Source organism: Ranitomeya imitator, chromosome 2 (assembly GCF_032444005.1).
Source record: "Ranitomeya imitator isolate aRanImi1 chromosome 2, aRanImi1.pri, whole genome shotgun sequence".
NCBI lineage: Eukaryota > Metazoa > Chordata > Amphibia > Anura > Dendrobatidae > Ranitomeya > Ranitomeya imitator.
The window spans coordinates 246,735,916-246,753,851 of NC_091283.1; the positions used below are offsets into that span (position 1 = coordinate 246,735,916).

The 17,936-nt window shown below is 39.8% G+C and overlaps 1 protein-coding gene across 1 annotated transcript; it reads right to left on the reverse strand.

The window, feature by feature from the left end:
• Positions 1 to 8,540: 8,540 nt before the first annotated feature.
• On the reverse strand, positions 8,541 to 17,351 carry LOC138666348 (uncharacterized). The gene is made up of 2 exons (XM_069754576.1): positions 15,958 to 17,351; positions 8,541 to 10,736 (listed from the first exon to the last, which is right to left on the reverse strand). Exon 2 carries the CDS (start codon positions 10,728 to 10,730, stop codon positions 8,541 to 8,543), a length of 2,190 nt encoding a protein of 729 aa, XP_069610677.1. The 5' UTR covers positions 10,731 to 10,736; positions 15,958 to 17,351.
• Positions 17,352 to 17,936: the final 585 nt, after the last annotated feature.

The window sequence follows — 17,936 nt, forward strand, 5'->3', positions numbered from 1 at the left end:
GACGATGCGCTCTTTAACATGCTGGTGGAGGGCTGGGATGGCTTTTCTGGAAAAAAAAGTGTCGACTGGGTAGCTCGTAGCGTGGTACAGCGTAGTCCATCAGGGCTTTGAAAGCTTCGCTTTCAACTAACCGGTAGGGCATCATCTCTAACGAGATTAGTCTAGCTATGTGGGCGTTCAAACCCTGTGTACGCGGATGCGAGGCTAAGTACTTCCTTTTTCTAACCATAGTCTCATGTAGGGTGAGCTGGACTGGAGAGCTGGAGATCGTGGAACTAGCGGGGGTGCCGGTGGACATGGCAGACTGAGAGACGGTGGGAGATGGTATTGTTGCCGCCGGTGCCCTAGATGCAGTGTTTCCTACTACGAAACTGGTGATTCCCTGACCCTGACTGCTTTGGCCTGGCAAAGAAACCTGCACAGATACTGCAGGTGGTGCGGAAAATGGTGGCCCTACACTGCCGGAAGGGATGTTGCGTTGATGACTAGCTTCATTGGCCGAGGGTGCTACAACCTTAAGGGACGTTTGGTAGTTAGTCCAAGCTTGCAAATGCATGGTGGTTAAATGTCTATGCATGCAACTTGTATTGAGACTTTTCAGATTCTGCCCTCTGCTTAAGGTAGTTGAACATTTTTGACAGATGACTTTGCGCTGATCAATTGGATGTTGTTTAAAAAAATGCCAGACTGCACTCTTTCTAGCATCGGATACCTTTTCAGGCATTGCAGACTGAGCTTTAACCGGATGGCCACGCTGTCCTCCACCCTGTTCCCCCAATGGCTGCCAATCGGGGTCAAGAACTGGGTCATCTATTACCTCTTCTTGTAGCTCGTGTGCAACTTCGTCTGTGTCACCGTGTCGGTCGGTGGTATAGCGTTCGTGATGGGGCAACATAGTCTCATCAGGGTCTGATTCTTGATCATTACCCTGCGAGGGCAATGTTGTGGTCTGAGTCAAAGGACCAGCATAGTAGTCTGGCTGTGGCTGTGCATCAGTGCACTCCATGTCAGATTCAACTTGTAATGGGCATGGACTGTTAACTGCTTCACTTTCTAAGCCAGGGACAGTATGTGTAAAGAGCTCCATGGAGTAACCCGTTGTGTCGCCTGCTGCATTCTTCTCTGTTGTTGTTTTTGCTGAAGAGGACAAGGAAGCGACTTGTCCCTGACCGTGAACATCCACTAACGACGCGCTGCTTTGACATTTACCAGTTTCACGAGAGGAGGCAAAAGAGCTAGAGGCTGAGTCAGCAAGATAAGCCAAAACTTGCTCTTGCTGCTCCGGCTTTAAAAGCGGTTTTCCTACTCCCAGAAAAGGGAGCGTTCGAGGCCTTGTGTAGCCAGACGACGAACCTGGCTCCACAGCTCCAGACTTAGGTGCAATATTTTTTTTCCCACGACCACCTGATGCTCTACCACTACCCTCATTACCAGCTGACAATGAACGCCCCCGGCCACGACCTCTTCCACCAGACTTCCTCATTGTTTTAAAAACGTAAACAAACTAACGGTATTTGTTGCTGTCACACAACTTACACGGTGAGCTATAACTTCAGTATGATTTAGCTACCCCTTTACAGGTGGGTGAGACCACAACGAAAATCAGGCACAATGTTACACACTCTGTTTTTGGTGGCACCAAATGAGAGAGATGCCACACACGCAGGACTGTCACTGAAGCACAAATGTTAATATTAATCTCCTACTGTTTTTTTTAATTTATTTATTTTTTTCAGGGAGACTTTACAAACAAAATAAAATAAAATGATTTTTTCAGGAAGAATTTAGAAACCAAATAACATAAAATGATTTTTCCAATAACAATTTAGAAACCAAATAAAAAAAAAAAAAAAGGCTTTCTATGCCCCACTGAGTGAGAGATGCCACACACACAAGTCAGGAGTGGCACACAAGCCCAGAGGCCAATATTTTTCTCCCAATGATTGATGTAGTGATTTTTTCAGGTAGATTTTGGAACCCAAATCAAGCAAAAAAAATAATAGGCTTTCTATGGCCCACAATTGGAGAGAGAGAGAGAGAGATGGCACACCCAGGAGTCAAGACTGGCACACAAGCAGAAAGGGCAATATTAATCTCCCACTGTTTTTTTTTTTTTCAGGGAGACTTTAGAAAAAAAAAAAAAATAATAGAATAAAATGATTTTTTCAGGAAGAATTTAGAAACCAAATAAAATAAAATGATTTTTTCAGGGAGAATTTAGAAAACAAATAAAACAAAAAATAGGCTTTCTATGGCCCACTGAGTGAGAGATGACGCACACAGGAGTCAGGAGTGGCACACAAGCCCAGAGGCCAATATTGTTCTCCCAATGATTGATGTAGTGATTTTTTCAGGTAGATTTTGGAACCCAAATCAAGCTAAAAAAATAATAGGCTTTCTATGGCCCACAAATGGAGAGAGAGAGAGAGATGGCACACCCAGGAGTCAAGACTGGCACACAAGCAGAAAGGGCAATATTAATCTCCCACTGATTTGATTTTTTTTTTTTTTTTCAGGGAGACTTTAGAAAAAAAAAATAATAAAAAAAAATGATTTTTTCAGGAAGAATTTAGAAACCAAATAAAATAAAATGATTTTTTCAGGGAGAATTTAGAAAACAAATAAAACAAAAAATAGGCTTTCTATGGCCCACTGACTGAGAGATGGCACACACAGGAGTCAGGAGTGGCACACAAGCCCAGAGGCCAATATTAATCTCCCACTTTTTTTTTTTTTTTTTTCAGGGAAAATTTATAAACCCAATAAAAAAAATTATAAATAGGCTTTCTATGGCCCACTATCTGAGAGAGAGAGATGGCACCGCTTAGGACTGGCACACAAGCCCAAAGGCCAATATTAATCTCCCTTTTTTTTTTCAGGGAGAATTTATAAAACCAAAAAAAAAAAATAAATAGGCTTTCTATGGCCCACTATTTGTGAGAGAGATGGCACGCTCAGGACTGGCACACAAGCCCAGAGGCCAATATTAATCTCCCACTTTTTTTTTTTTTTCAGGGAAAATTTATAAACCCAATAAAAAAAATAATAAATAGGCTTTCTATGGCCCACTATCTGAGAGAGAGAGATGGCACGCTTAGGACTGGCACACAAGCCCAAAGGCCAATATTAATCTCCCTTTTTTTTTCAGGGAGAATTTATAAAACCAAAAAAAATAAAATAAATAGGCTTTCTATGGCCCACTATTTGTGAGAGAGATGGCACGCTTAGGACTGGCACACAAGCCCAAAGGCCAATATTAATCTCCCACTGATTGATTTATTGATTTTTTCAGGTAGAATTTAGAACCCAAATAAAGCAAAAAAAAAAATAGGCTTTCTATGGCCCACTGAGTGAGTGATGATGCACACAGGAGTCAGGAGTGGCACACAAGCCCTGAGGCCAATATTTTTCTCCCACTGATTGATGTAGTGATTTTTTCAGGTAGATTTTAGAACCCAAATCAAGCAAAAAAATAAATAGGCTTTCTATGGCCCACTGAGTGAGAGATGGCACAGACAGGGATGGCACTCTAGCAGAAATGCCAATCTTAATCTCCCACAACAAAAAAAAAAAAAAAAGGAACTGTCCTTCAATTACTATCTCCCTGCAGTAATCTCAGCCAGGTATGGCAGGCAGCAATAAGGAGTGGACTGATGCACAAATTAAATAAAATGTGTGGACAAACAAACAAGATAGCTGTGCAGAAAGGAAGGAACAAGAGGATTTTTGCTTTGAAAAAAGCAGTTGGTTTGCACAGCGGCGTACACACAGCAATGCAGCTATCAGGGAGCCTTCTAGGGCAGCCCAATGATCTACAGCGCTGAGGAAAAAAAAAAATGTAGCTTCCACTGTCCCTGCACACCGAAGGTGGTGTTGGACAGTGCAAATCGCTACAGCACAAGCGGTTTGGTGGTTAATGGACCCTGCCTAACGCTATCCCTGCTTCTGACGAAGCGGCAGCAACCTCTCCCTAAGCTCAGATCAGCAGCAGTAACATGGCGGTCGGCGGGAACGCCCCTTTATAGCCCCTGTGACGCCGCAGACAGCAAGCCAATCACTGCAATGCCCTTCTCTAAGATGGTGGGGACCAGGACCTATGTCATCACGCTGCCCACACTCTGCGTTTACCTTCATTGGCTGAGAAATGGCGCTTTTCGCGTCATTGAAACGCGACTTTGGCGCGAAAGTCGCGTACCGCATGGCCGACCCCGCACAGGGGTCGGATCGGGTTTCATGAAACCCGACTTTGCCAAAAGTCGGCGACTTTTGAAAATGAACGACCCGTTTCGCTCAACCCTAGTGACCACCATAGAGGTCTGCTGGAGATATAGTTTAGACAAGAAAATATAATTTGTATAAACCATGTGTAGCTATAAAAGTTCAGGCAAATGTCAAATGTTATAGCTCCATCTAATTTCTATGTGCGAAAGTGCCATCATAGAGTAAAATGTATCCTAAGAGAGCATCACTATCAAGGATGAAATGAGATTGAGTGCACCGTATAAGATAAATACATACAGGGGTGAACCTCGCCTCTCTGCTGCCTGAGATGAGCTGCGAAACGGCGCCCCCCCACCCAGGGGTGAACCTCGCCTCTCTGCTGCCTGAGATGAACTGCGAAACGGTGCCCCCCCACCCGTAGTAAAATCGGTAACAATAAATCTGGCTTACTCTTTACTAGCCTATCCTGACGCACATGTAGAATAGGAATATATTGTAAACATCGATCTTTACACTTGTAGAAAATAAAGGATGTTTATTACGAGCCCTCTTGGTAACTACTCCTGGCTTTTCCGTCATAATATATATCTATAGCTCATTTACAATCAGAATGATTAATACAAGCTCCTCCAACCTTTCCCATCCTGTCCAGAGGGGGCTGGCCTGGGCCCGTTATGGTCCATGGCTCGAATTACAGCCTATCGGCAACTTATGACTGCTGAATCTCTATCAGATGATTTCTAGAAAATTGCCATCATGTCCGTTGCAACGACATCACTGCAGAAATGACTAAGCGAACCCTATCCAGCAGGTAGAGACTAGTCACAGCGCAGCTTTCATTTCACTACAGCTGGTTAAAACAAGTAAAGCTGTGCTGTGATTGGTTGCTATGGGCAACAAAGACTTTTTCTCTTAGACATTTTTAATAAACGGGGCCCATGATGTGGCAAGCCACCGCACAGTTTACAATATAGTGCTACACAATCAGGATAACTTCAGCCATTTTTTTAACCCCTTACTGGCATCTGACGTAATATTCCATCCATGTGACCTGGGCCTATCTGCCCAGGTACGTAATATTACGTCATCCCAATTGGCCATGCACACTGGGTGCGTGTGTGCGTGCAATCGCCACAGGTGTCAGCTGATTCTGACCGCTGACACCCGGCACTAGGTGGCAGGAGCCGTCACAGACGGCTCCCGGCACTTTAACCCTTGAAATACTGCAATTGAATACGAGCGCAGCATTTCGGAAGCCGGCACAGGGGATGACAGCCCCTCTGCCTTTGGGTCGGAGACCCCGAAGCGTAACGCGGCTCCAGATCATTGACATGGTGACTCAATATCATCATGACGACATCGGGTCACCACAGCTAGGAAACGTGGTGATCATGCGCAGTGCAGGTCAGGAAGTCTCCCTGTAAGTGCAGCAGCGCTGACAGCGTCTATGGCATGGTGATGCTGCTTCATCTGCCGGCTATAGAAGTGATCAGCCTGCAAAAAATGATTGTCCCATAGTGGGACAAAGTCAAAAGTTAGAATTATTTTTTTTTTTTTTAATAATTGTAAAAATATTTTTTTTATTCTAAAATAATAATTAAAAATCAATATATATTCTATCTCTAAATAAATATTTGAATGAAAAAAATATAAACAATAAAAATACACATATTTGGTAACGCCCCGACCTATAAAACTATCCCACCAGTTGTTCTGTCACCCTCAACTTTGTGCTTAAGAAAAGCGACTTGACAGACAGCTAAACTCCTATCTATGCATTGAGGTAGACGCAGGGGGTCCGTTACTACTTTTATTGATAGGATCAATGTAAAACTATAAGAAAAACTGAAAGTACTCAGTACAAGGCATACAACATATCTAAATACACAGCATTAAGTATGGTACAAGACATTCACAGTGTAAGTGCACAACATGGCGGTAGTATAAACATCTGTAATATCAAAAGGCTACTTTGTTATAAAACATATATAGAACAGAGCAGCTATATAATACAACATGGTGACCTCTAACAAGGGGAAAACAATAACTCACCGACTGCGCTATGTGGGCTGAAAATCAGGGAGACATAATCAGCATGTCAGCATCCATGAGGCCAAAATGGCTGCTGGTGAAGAAGGGGCAAGACTAATGCAGGCTGATGGGAAACTACGGAGGCCTTGATGAGCCTTATAGATTGAATTGCACAGTAATGATACAGAAAGTAAACTACAATGAGAACACTGTTGGATAAGTTATCACAATACACCACACTTCAATAATACAAAGCATTGTAAACTGATTATATGCATTTGTATAAAGGCTTGACACTCCCCGACTGGTGTCCAGTGGAAACAGTTTTCCGTTTTGCATGGGGATCTTGATCTCCACCTTCCGGACCTGTCCATCTTGACTTGGGAAGAGTTTGGTTACCAATCCTAGAGGCCACTTGTTCCTTTTAGGCCGGCCTCACACTACCGTGTTTTATGGACGTAAGAGAGGTGCTGAAAATACGGATTGCATACGGTACAATGCTTCTCTATGGCCCAGCTCCTATCAGCCGTATTTTACTGATCCGTATTATACAGTCTTCTACGGCCGTAGAAAATCGCAGCATGCTGCGTTTGTCACCGTATTGCGCAAAAAATACGCCAATGAAAGTCTATGGGGGCCAGAAAAATACGGATTACACACGGACCAGCAGTGTGACTTGCGAGAAATACGCAGCAGTGTTCTATAGAAAAGCCGGCAATTCAGTGCGGTGTACAGTAAAATCACACTGACAGCTTACAATAGAATAGGTAGAATAAATGTGTACACATAGAATAGGTATATATATATATATATGTCAGTAGACACATATATGTATATATACGAGGGGCGATCCAAAAGTAATGATAATCGGTTATTTCTATTGCACACAGAAATTAAAATAAAATGTTTTCTTCTCTCTTAGGTACCCACTAGTCCAGGAAAATTTTTTTACTTAAATAGACCACGATTCCCGGGAGCTACATTCATTTGAATATGAACTGCCTGTTAGAAAAAGTAACCGTTCCTTATTTTTGTAAGTAATACGATGAGAATAGGAAAAATAAGCAAAATTGAATTGTGTGGATAAAACAAGTCTTATTTAATGTCCATTCAAAAATTCATTACAAAATTGAAGAAAAAGTCAGTTTATAAGTCCATAGCACACAAATCAAGTATTATATTATCAGAGAAAAATTAAGCATAGGTCTTACGTATGTCTTTGAGGCATGATGTGGTCCATGTGGAGTATTCTCATGGAATGAGAAAGTCTGCCCCCTACTGGTGCTGGGTCTACCCTTATATACTCTTTTGACCCATAGACTTCCATTGGTTACTATCTTTTCCTACCTCTTAACCACATAAGGTGATCTACCTGGTACCATATTCATAGCTCATACCATATTAGTAAAGCCTAACATTTTGCAAACTTACATTGGCTCTTTACATTACCACCCTTTACATTACCTCATGGTACATCTTAAATATATTTTGTCTTAGTTACGGGTAACCTAAGCAATCCACATATAGATACAGTTTGACAGCTCCACTCATTAGTTTTGACATACAAACAACAGATGCGTAAGCCAAGGTCCTCAGGATAGCTGACATGCACACACTAGATAGAGCTCAGAGCTGATCTCTGCATATATTATATTATTATTTTTATTATATATTATTTTACATTCCCCCCTGATTATGATTTGAGAAATATCATAATCAATCCTAAACTCTTTCTCTCACCATTCGTATCACATTCATTCTTTATTCTGAAAACCTTGTATCAACATCTGCTTTGAATGTCATCTAAATTTTGGAGTCTAAAATAAAATTAAATCAAAGATTATATTTTTCTTTTTAGCATTTCTCTCAAAATATCATCCTCCTTTTTCATTTCTATCTTTATCTTTTTGTAAATATTCTTAATTTTACACATAATAATTATTTGATATATGATACACAGCAAAACTATAATAAATATAATAACAATCGGATTAGATAATACATTTCCTACTGCCATTTTCGCTGAAGACTGTGACCAACTATTTACTGATTTTCCTAAATTTTTCCACCAAGATGAGCCTGACATACTCGTCCATTCATGTTCAATATCATTTAGATTCCCTTGCTCATGTCTGAATACAATTTCAGCTTCTTTTAGCTGTTTTGTTAACAAACCCTTGTCTTTCTTTATCTCATTTGTCCACATATTCCAAGGAAAATTATTTATTTGAGACAAATTGAACTGTATTGGAAGGATTTTTAGATTCCTTGAACCTATTGACGTAATATTAACACTTCCTTCCTTCTTTGAGAGTTTTCACATTTCCCTCAATACAATATAAACCTATTGTCAGATTTTCAGTATGTACACAAGATGAAAAGAATGCAGAAACAACTTCTTTTTCTGACATAACCTGGAAACAAATCTTATTAGCGCTTACTGGTGTTACCAAGTCATGGATCGTGTGCACATTCTCAACTCTGGCATGACATGAGGTATGATTATGGAAACATGAATGGTAAATGACTTTATCCTGTCCAGGTAAACACATTACCTTAGAAACAAAATTTAAGCATGAGGAAATGTCTACTTGTTCAGTGTTTGTACCGTCAAATGCAAAATCTGTGTACTGTAATTGATAATATAGCAATTGTGTACGACTAACAGGAATTCCCAGAACAGCTATAGGAACCAGGGTTTCTTCTCTTCCCGAAACTGGAATCAGTGATGTTCCTACACAAATGTCCTGTTCACATCCTAACCACTTATTTACCCACAAATCTGTATGATTTAATGCAAAATTATATTCTGTAGACAAATTCCTCATTAGTCCTAAAGGTGTAATTCCACTTTGTAATGCTTGTGCAATCATTTTCAGATTGGTGGAATATTCAATCTGAATTTCTAGACACGTTTTGGCCACTTGGGATTCCTGTTCACTTTCTATCAATGCTAAAGTAGCATCCTGTAGATGTGACAAGGAAGACCCCAATACAGCAGCAGTGTTCAGAACCATCTTCTCAAGGACTTGATTCAAACTTTTCTGAATCTTTATTCCTGTACCGCCAATATATCCCACATTTTCCAAATCTGATTTAAGTGTATGTATGTCCATAGTGTTAATTAGACTTCCTACTGTTCCTAATCCCCCCAAAATACCTTCTAACACTCCCCTCTTACTTCTAACTTGTGCTGGGGTTCTTTTCCCAAACCATTGTTCTATTCCCATTTCCATGTTAATGAGATGTGATTGACACTGGGGATATCTAGAAGAGATTTTCCAATTAGACATGTTAAAAGTCCATATCACAGTCATAAACACTCCTTCTCGTAATAGAGGTTTAGATTGAAATTGGTTAATTTGGAAAGGAGTAGATGGTTGAAATCTTGTCTGTGTGCATACATTATCTACTGCTGACCATATATTCACATTTACATCTTTACATTGTTTGTAATTATTTTTCGTTAAAACGCAACATTGGTAAAGTCCAGAATCCTTAGGAGATGGATTATCTACAGAAAAAACAAAATTCTTATTCAACCATCTCACATTACCGGATTGACCTCTGTGTATAACATTTGTTGGACCATTTGAAAAACTTCCCAAAAATAATCTATCTTTGGTCCATGTTAACAGAGATTCCGAAGGTAACTCTAACCTTGTGTTGCATTTTAATGACAAAGGAGACATATTTTCTTGACTGTGTACTGTTTGTGGTGTAACCCTTACTTCTGGAACTATAGTATTTGTTACTGTAAAAATTACAGATACCTGTACTTGTACTGGTTCTCTAGTTATCTGAAAGTTCCATGTTTTTACCCAATCTTCATCTCCCTCTGTAATAGAAAGTAATGAAGGATCTAAAATTTTCCCAAAAAGTTGTGTCTTTAACCAAATATCTGTTTTGGATGTTCCAAACTTCCCTTTTGCGATCATATCATTTGTAATATCACCTGACCACACAGCTTTTTCTTCACCCTTTATCTCTATATTCCAGAATAACACATCTGTAGGGTTACATTCCCATGTGCCTGTCTTATTATTGTGTACATAATCTCCTTGTAACTGTATAAACCCAGTCTTAGGTCCTGTGGTAGCATGTAATATTATGTCAGTGTCATGTATGAAGTGTAGCTCAATACAGCATTTTGCACCATAACGCATGCAAATGTTTCCGGTAATATCTACTGAATTGTCCGGTATGTCTTCGTCTATTAAGTTTTGTAGACTCGATCCTCTTGGTTTCCTCGAATGTAGAGTTCTTTCAAAAGGTTCATTTACTTCACTAATGTTGGTTCCACGATGCAAGATATCTTCTGCGTAGATCACCGTTGAAATAGTACATAGCAGCAGAAATGTGATTCCCATCAGATAGTAGCTTTTCTTGGGAAATGTCGTCTTCTCCTGAAGGATTGGTGTTGATTCCCTTCCATCAAGGCCATGGTGTTTCGTATTCCAGCTCTTATTGGAATCCATTTCTTCCTAAAAGAAATGCAGTATCATTATTTTGCAATATACAATTTGCATTGATCGACATGTACCCACACTTTTTGTTGTCTGCGGGTATTTTTGACCGCATTAGATGCTCGTTGGACAAGAATCATAACTCGTCCCATGGTTTCAATAATCTCAAAGGGACCTTCCCAGTTACTTTCCCAAGGACCATTCTTCCTGAAAGTTTTGATCATCACCTGAGCCCCTTTTTTGAATTTGGACTCATATGGTGGCTCCATTCTCTGCATTCTTGATGCAGCATGTGGAAGAATCGTTTTCAAATTTTCCTGCAACAATTGCAACCATTTGGACCTTGCAACAGCATCTTTTTGAGGTGTGGACAAAAATGGTTCATGTGGAAAAATCAATGGCATTTTTCTTCCTGTCATTAGTTCAAAAGGAGTAAACTGAGTTGTGGAAGAAGTTGTTCCTCTCACACTCAACAATACAAAAGGTACGGCATCAACCCAAGTATTGCCTTTGTCCAATAGCATCTTGGCAATTCTGGATTTTATTGTTCTATTCATCCTTTCCACAATACCAGCAGACTGTGGATGGTAGGGTACATGGAACTGTTGTTGTACCCCTAGAATAGTACAAACGGCTTGCATGATTTTTCCTGTAAAGTGACTTCCTCTATCGGAGGAGATAATTCTTGGGATCCCCCAAGTACAAAAGACATGGTTAACTAATGCTCTAGCTGTAGACAAAGCATCATCTTTTCTGACAGGTAAAATTTCAACCTATTTAGAAAAAACATCTACTACTACCAATGCATACCTGAGACCATTTTTACCTGATGGTAGCGGACCAATGTAGTCAATTTGTAGTGTAGACCATGGACCATCTGCAGGTGCGGTTCGGAGTAATGGCGGTTTCTGTCCTTTTGGTCTTGGATTAATTTGGGCACAAATGAGACATGATTGGACAACACCTTGTACTGTCTCTTCCATTTTTTCCCAGTAAAATTTCTCTCTGAGAATGTCTAACAATTTCTGCTGACCCAAATGACCCAAGCTTTCATGATTATATTTTGTAAACTCGGCCTGTAGATGTTTTGGTACAACAGGACGCAACTCCCCGTTTAAGTCATGACACAAAACCCCGTTTTCACAAACAAAGGGAGGTTTTGGATCAACCCGGGAAGCAACAAGAGATTTGTCTCTTTCTTGTTCTTCCGCAAAAGAAGGGATATGCGTGTCTGTTCTTTGAACTGCTCTAACCTCGAGAAGTTCGGATTGAAACACTTCTTCTCCTGTCAGGGCTGCCTCTTTGGCTAACCTATCTGCGGTGGCATTTCCAACAGATAATTCGTCATCAGATTTTTTATGGGCAGGAACTTTAACAATAGCAAAACCATTAGGGGTTTTTGATGCTATCTCAAAGATTGTTTTCAGTGTGTCACTATGTACAAGAGTCTTATTAGAAGAATCTACATAGCCTCTTTTTTCCCAAACTGGCAGATAATCTGTCAGTGATCTAACAACATAGGAGCTATCACTGTAGATTACAATGGGACACCGATCGTCAGCTTCGTTCAGCTGTAGCACCATTTTTACTGCTTCTAGCTCTGCCCTTTGAGCTGAAAAATGACTTGGTAATTTGTGTTTTACAACCTGTTCTCTTTTGGGATAAAAAATGGCATATCCTGAATAATAGTGTCCATCTGCATAGAATCTGGAACCATCTACAAAAATTGGTTCATCAGTTGCCTCTGCCTTCCTCCTGAAAAGCGATGGACTAGGATCCTGAAAAGACTGTAAACAATCATGAGTTTGTCCTTCATATTGCATCAGTTGAGGAAGAACATATTTGGCTTTATAATCTACCTCAATTCGTTTGGGAGACAATGACAATAACCAATGAGCAAATCTCTGATGTGACACACCTGGGATATTATTCTCAAAGAGAAGTTTTAGTGTAGAATGAGGAGTTTGCAAAGTGATTTTGTTGAACCCAACAATGTGTTCAGTTGCTTTGACTGCAAAGTACACACCTACCAGGTGTCTTGCACATGTCTCAAAACCTCTTTCAACAGGTGAGAGAAGTTTAGAAAAGTAGCCCAAAATTCTCCACTCTTCTCCCTGCAACTGTAGCAGCACAGCAGACACAGAAGTCTCTGATGTGTGCACTTGCAAAGCAAATGGAGCCGAAGGATCTACTGTGGACAAAGCAGGTGCAGTTTGTAAATTCATTTTCAATTGTTCAAATGAGGTTTGTTGTTCATCACCCCAGGGACCAAAGTAATCACTATTTTCACCTTTTAGAAGATCGTACAAAGGCCTGGCCTTGTCTGCAAAATTTTCAATGAAGTCCCTTGAAAAGTTTATAAGACCCAAAAAATGTCTCACTGCCTTGTGTGATGTTGGAACTGGTAGAGAAGCAATTGCCTCTATTCTTTCCTGCAGTGGCTGTCTTTTTCCTGGACTCAACAACACTCCTAAAAATCTGACCTCAGTCTGCATCAATTTGACCTTTTTATTGTTCAATTTCAATCCTGCATCATGCAGCAGCTCAAACAATTCTTTCAGAAGTGAAACATTTGACTCTTTGTCCTCAGTAGACAATAGGATATCATCCACATACTGCAAAATACAATCAGGTCTCGAAAATTTAGATAATACCTTTGCCAATGCCTGATGGAACACACTGGGTGACAAATGCGCCCCTTGAGGTAGCCTGCAGAACAAATATTGCTCATCCAAGAAAGTAAATGCAAACTTATACTGACAACTCTTTTCAAGAGGTATGCTGAAAAAACCATTACTGATGTCCAGTACAGAGAAATATTTGGCCTTTGCATTCAGCCTTGACATCATGTCATGAGTATCTGCAACAATGGGTGCTACATTGGGAGTATGTTTGTTAAACATCCGCAAATCCAATATCATTCGATAAGAACCATCAGATTTCAAGACACACCACAAAGGATTGTTACTGACAGAATTAGCCTTGCGGATGACACCTTGTTTTAACAATTCCTGTATGATCTTTGACATAGACTCAATTGATTCTGGAGGCAATTTATACTGACGCTGAGGGGGTGCATCTTTTCCCTCGACATTCACAATGACATTTTTCATCAAACCCACTTCATTCCTGAACTGAGCCCAAAGAGAAGGAAAAAGCTGTACAATTTCTGTCAATACCTCATCACCACCAGTTTCAGGCCACAGGTGATCTGCTGACACAACATCATTTAAGCAAATACTTCCAACATGGCTATAATCACTAGGATCAATGACTACAGGTTTACAACCATTAGAATCTTTCCAAATCACTTGATTCCCTAGATCAACAACCCATCCAAATTTCTGCATAAAATCTGTGCCAAGTATATTTTCAGAATCACGACAATACCAAATGTCAATTGTTGTTTTGAAAGAACTAGGTATTTCCAATGTCACATCCGTAACTAAGGTCGCTTTAGTTCCACCTTTTCCACTAAAACCAACAATTGTACAAACTGGTGAATCTGGTTGTAACTTCAAATCAAGATTTGTTACGCTTAATTGGGCTCCTGTATCAATCAGAAATACAACAGTCTGTCCTGCTAGATTTACCTTGATAAAAGGTCTCCCACAATCATCTAATGTCACTCGAGCCACAAATTCCAATGGATGAGGTGTAGGAATTGTCTGTGATTGTCAGAAAGATGGAGGAGACGGGAGAAGTCCAATGTCCTTATTAAAAGCACTTGGAGTTCTATTTCTGGACTCCGTCTCCTTCACTGTCATCTCTCTGATCTGTCTGATTAATGGTGCATATGGTGACTGCGTTTGTCTGTTGTCAGTGTGAGTGGGTGCATTTGATTGTAATGGAGGTGCAGAAGGCCTAGTGGATAGTTTTGGCATGAGTCCGTTTTCCCTTCCAAGTTTTTCTGTCCCTTGTGTACCTGACTCTGATTCTGCTCTCAAGAATTTTCTGCACTGCCACTTTAAGTGTCCAGGTATACCACAGAAATAACAATGAATATTGTTCCTTTGTGTAGTATTTCTACCTCTATGATCTACATAATCTCTGCTCTGGAAGGTTACTGTAGGTCTAGGTTTCAACTGGCTATCTTCTTTCTCATGGACTACCGCTATTTTGGCTTTCACCTGATTTTGTTTCATGGATCTCCTTACTCTGTCGATAAAAACTGTTGCTTCTTGCAATGATGGCTGAGTACTAGCCATCTGTTCTGAGGCAGGATCCAAATATTTGAACTTTTTTACAAAAAATCTGATCATGGATGTTGGCTCCTGATTAGGCCCAATTTCCATCACCATTCTATAGGCCTGCTCAAATTTTACCAAAAATGCAAATGGATCCTCATTAATATTAGTACGTAATGATTCCAGAATTTCAGCTGTCGGGGTAGACTCTCCCGTAAAGAATAAATTTAATTGCCTAAGTCTGTCTTCTCTAGTACTATGAATCTGCTCATGCTCCTCATTCAATCTGAGTGTGGTCTGTAACCTTTTTCCCATATGTGAGGGTAACCATACTTTGAATATCTTATTTTTTTGTTCATCATTAAGATTGTATTTGTCTGTATTCGATTCAAAAATATCGGCATTATAAAAGGCATCCATCTTGTCATTGAAGTTTGGAATGTCTTTTACAATTTTCATTAACTGATCGTGTATTTTCAGATTAATGCGTGCTGCTCTGTCATGGAATTGTTTCCGTTGTAATTCTTCTGCCTGAATATCTACCGTTTCATCCAAATCTTGTGTATCAGGGACAAATGATGCAGTGGCATTGTCCTCATATTCTTTTGATCGTGTAAGAACAGAAGCCTTTTTTATATCTTGTCTCAATTTGGACAATAATTCTGTTCGAACATCAATCTGATCTTCCAATTGTTCAATATGTTCTGACAATATTAAACAATTTGGACAATCAAAGTAATCCTTGTCAGATTCGTGTGTGTCACCTTGTGTGTCAGTATGACCAGTGCCTTGTGTGACAGTACATATCTCATGTGGTTGTGTGTTAGTTTTTTCAAAAACTAAATTATTGTATACTCGGACCATATGCATGACATTTTGAAGCTTCCTTTGTAACTTTTTTACTGAAAAAAACTTTTTATCAATTTTAAGATTCTCTGTTTCACATTGACTATACAAACTAGACCATAATTGTGAATCTGTATGGCTATGAACAAACTTAAACTGTATATTACTTTTCTTAGAATATTCATGAATAAACTCCATTTTCTCACCTAAGGAATATCTTTTTCCTCCTGGAATGATCCGACCGTCAATGGATGGTCCTCTGTGTCTTTTCACTGATCTGCCGACTGGATGAGACGTGCAGCTTTCTGGAGACACGAATCCTCACTCCTCTGTAGGCCCTTCTGACTCTTGTGACGTGATATAGTGGAATTTCTGCGCCTTGAACAACAGGTGTTTAGCAAAACTTCCCTTCCCCCCTGTACAAGGGGTGGAATTCCACCGAAAAGCACAAAAAAATCAGATCTGGCTTAAGGCTCGCCAAAATGTTAGAAAAAGTAACCGTTCCTTATTTTTGTAAGTAATACGATGAGAATAGGAAAAATAAGCAAAATTGAATTGTGTGGATAAAACAAGTCTTATTTAATGTCCATTCAAAAATTCATTATAAAATTGAAGAAAAAGTCAGTTTATAAGTCCATAGCACACAAATCAAGTATTATATTATCAGAGAAAAATTAAGCATAGGTCTTACGTATGTCTTTGAGGCATGATGTGGTCCATGTGGAGTATTCTCATGGAATGAGAAAGTCTGCCCCCTACTGGTGCTGGGTCTACCCTTATATACTCTTTTGACCCATAGACTTCCATTGGTTACTATCTTTTCCTACCTCTTAACCACATAAGGTGATCTACCTGGTACCATATTCATAGCTCATACCATATTAGTAAAGCCTAACATTTTGCAAACTTACATTGGCTCTTTACATTACCACCCTTTACATTACCTCATGGTACATCTTAAATATATTTTGTCTTAGTTACGGGTAACCTAAGCAATCCACATATAGATACAGTTTGACAGCTCCACTCATTAGTTTTGACATACAAACAACAGATGCGTAAGCCAAGGTCCTCAGGATAGCTGACATGCACACACTAGATAGAGCTCAGAGCTGATCTCTGCATATATTATATTATTATTTTTATTATATATTATTTTACACTGCCGAGGAGTGAACATCAAAATGGAAAAAAACAAGCTCAGAGCTGTCATCAAATACCTCTGCTTGAAAAAAAATGACTACCAAAGACATACACAGCGACTTGGTGGAAACATTGGGGGACTCTTCTCCTCCATATTCCACAATTGCATGCTGGGCCAAGGAATTTAAGCTGGGAAGAACATCGACGGAAAATAACCATCGTGAAGGACGCCCATCCACGTCCCTCAATGAAGAAAACGTGGAAAAAGTTGAAGAAGTTGTATTGGCAGATCGAAGAGAGGGTCAAGATCAAGAATTTTTTTCGAAGGGAATTCTAAGTTTAGAAAAGAGATGGACTAAATGTATAGACTTGTTAGGAGACTATGTAGAAAAATAAATTTATTTTTTTACTATATTCATTGTGTTTAGTATTGATTATCATTACTTTTGGATCGCCCCTCGTATTAATATTTCATCCAGCGCGAGATAGCTTTAAAGCCAGTAATTCAATTGCCGGCTTTTGCTATCTCCTTCCTAAACCCGACATGATATGAGACATGGTTACATACAGTAAACCATCTCATATCCCCATTTTTTTGCATATTCCACACTACTAATGTTAGTAGTGTGTATGCGCAAAATTTGGGCTGTCTAGCTATTAAAATAAAGGGTTAAATGGCGGAAAAAATTGGCGTGGGCTCCCGCGTAATTTTCTCCACCAGAGTAGTAAAGCCAGTGACTAAGGGCAGATATTAATAGCCTGGAGAGGGTCAATGGTTATTGCCCCCCCCCCCCTGGCTAAAACATCTGCTCCCAGCCACCCCAGAAAAGGCACATCTGGGGTTTTACAGGCACGAGCACAGCTGCATTAGCAGAGCTCCTGCCTGTAAAAAAAATTAACCCCTTCAGATGGATTTACATCGTGGGACGTTACAGATCAACAGAAGGTATGTATATTGTTGTTTTTTTTATTTTTCCTTTGTTACAGAGCGAGGGTCTTGAGGTGGATTGAGAGAGCAATAAAATATTAAAACAACCTGTGT

Bases quoted from the DNA above. Each gene is read 5' to 3' on its own strand.
- LOC138666348 (XM_069754576.1), bottom strand. From the start codon at position 10,730: ATGGATTCCAATAAGAGCTGGAATACGAAACACCATGGCCTTGATGGA.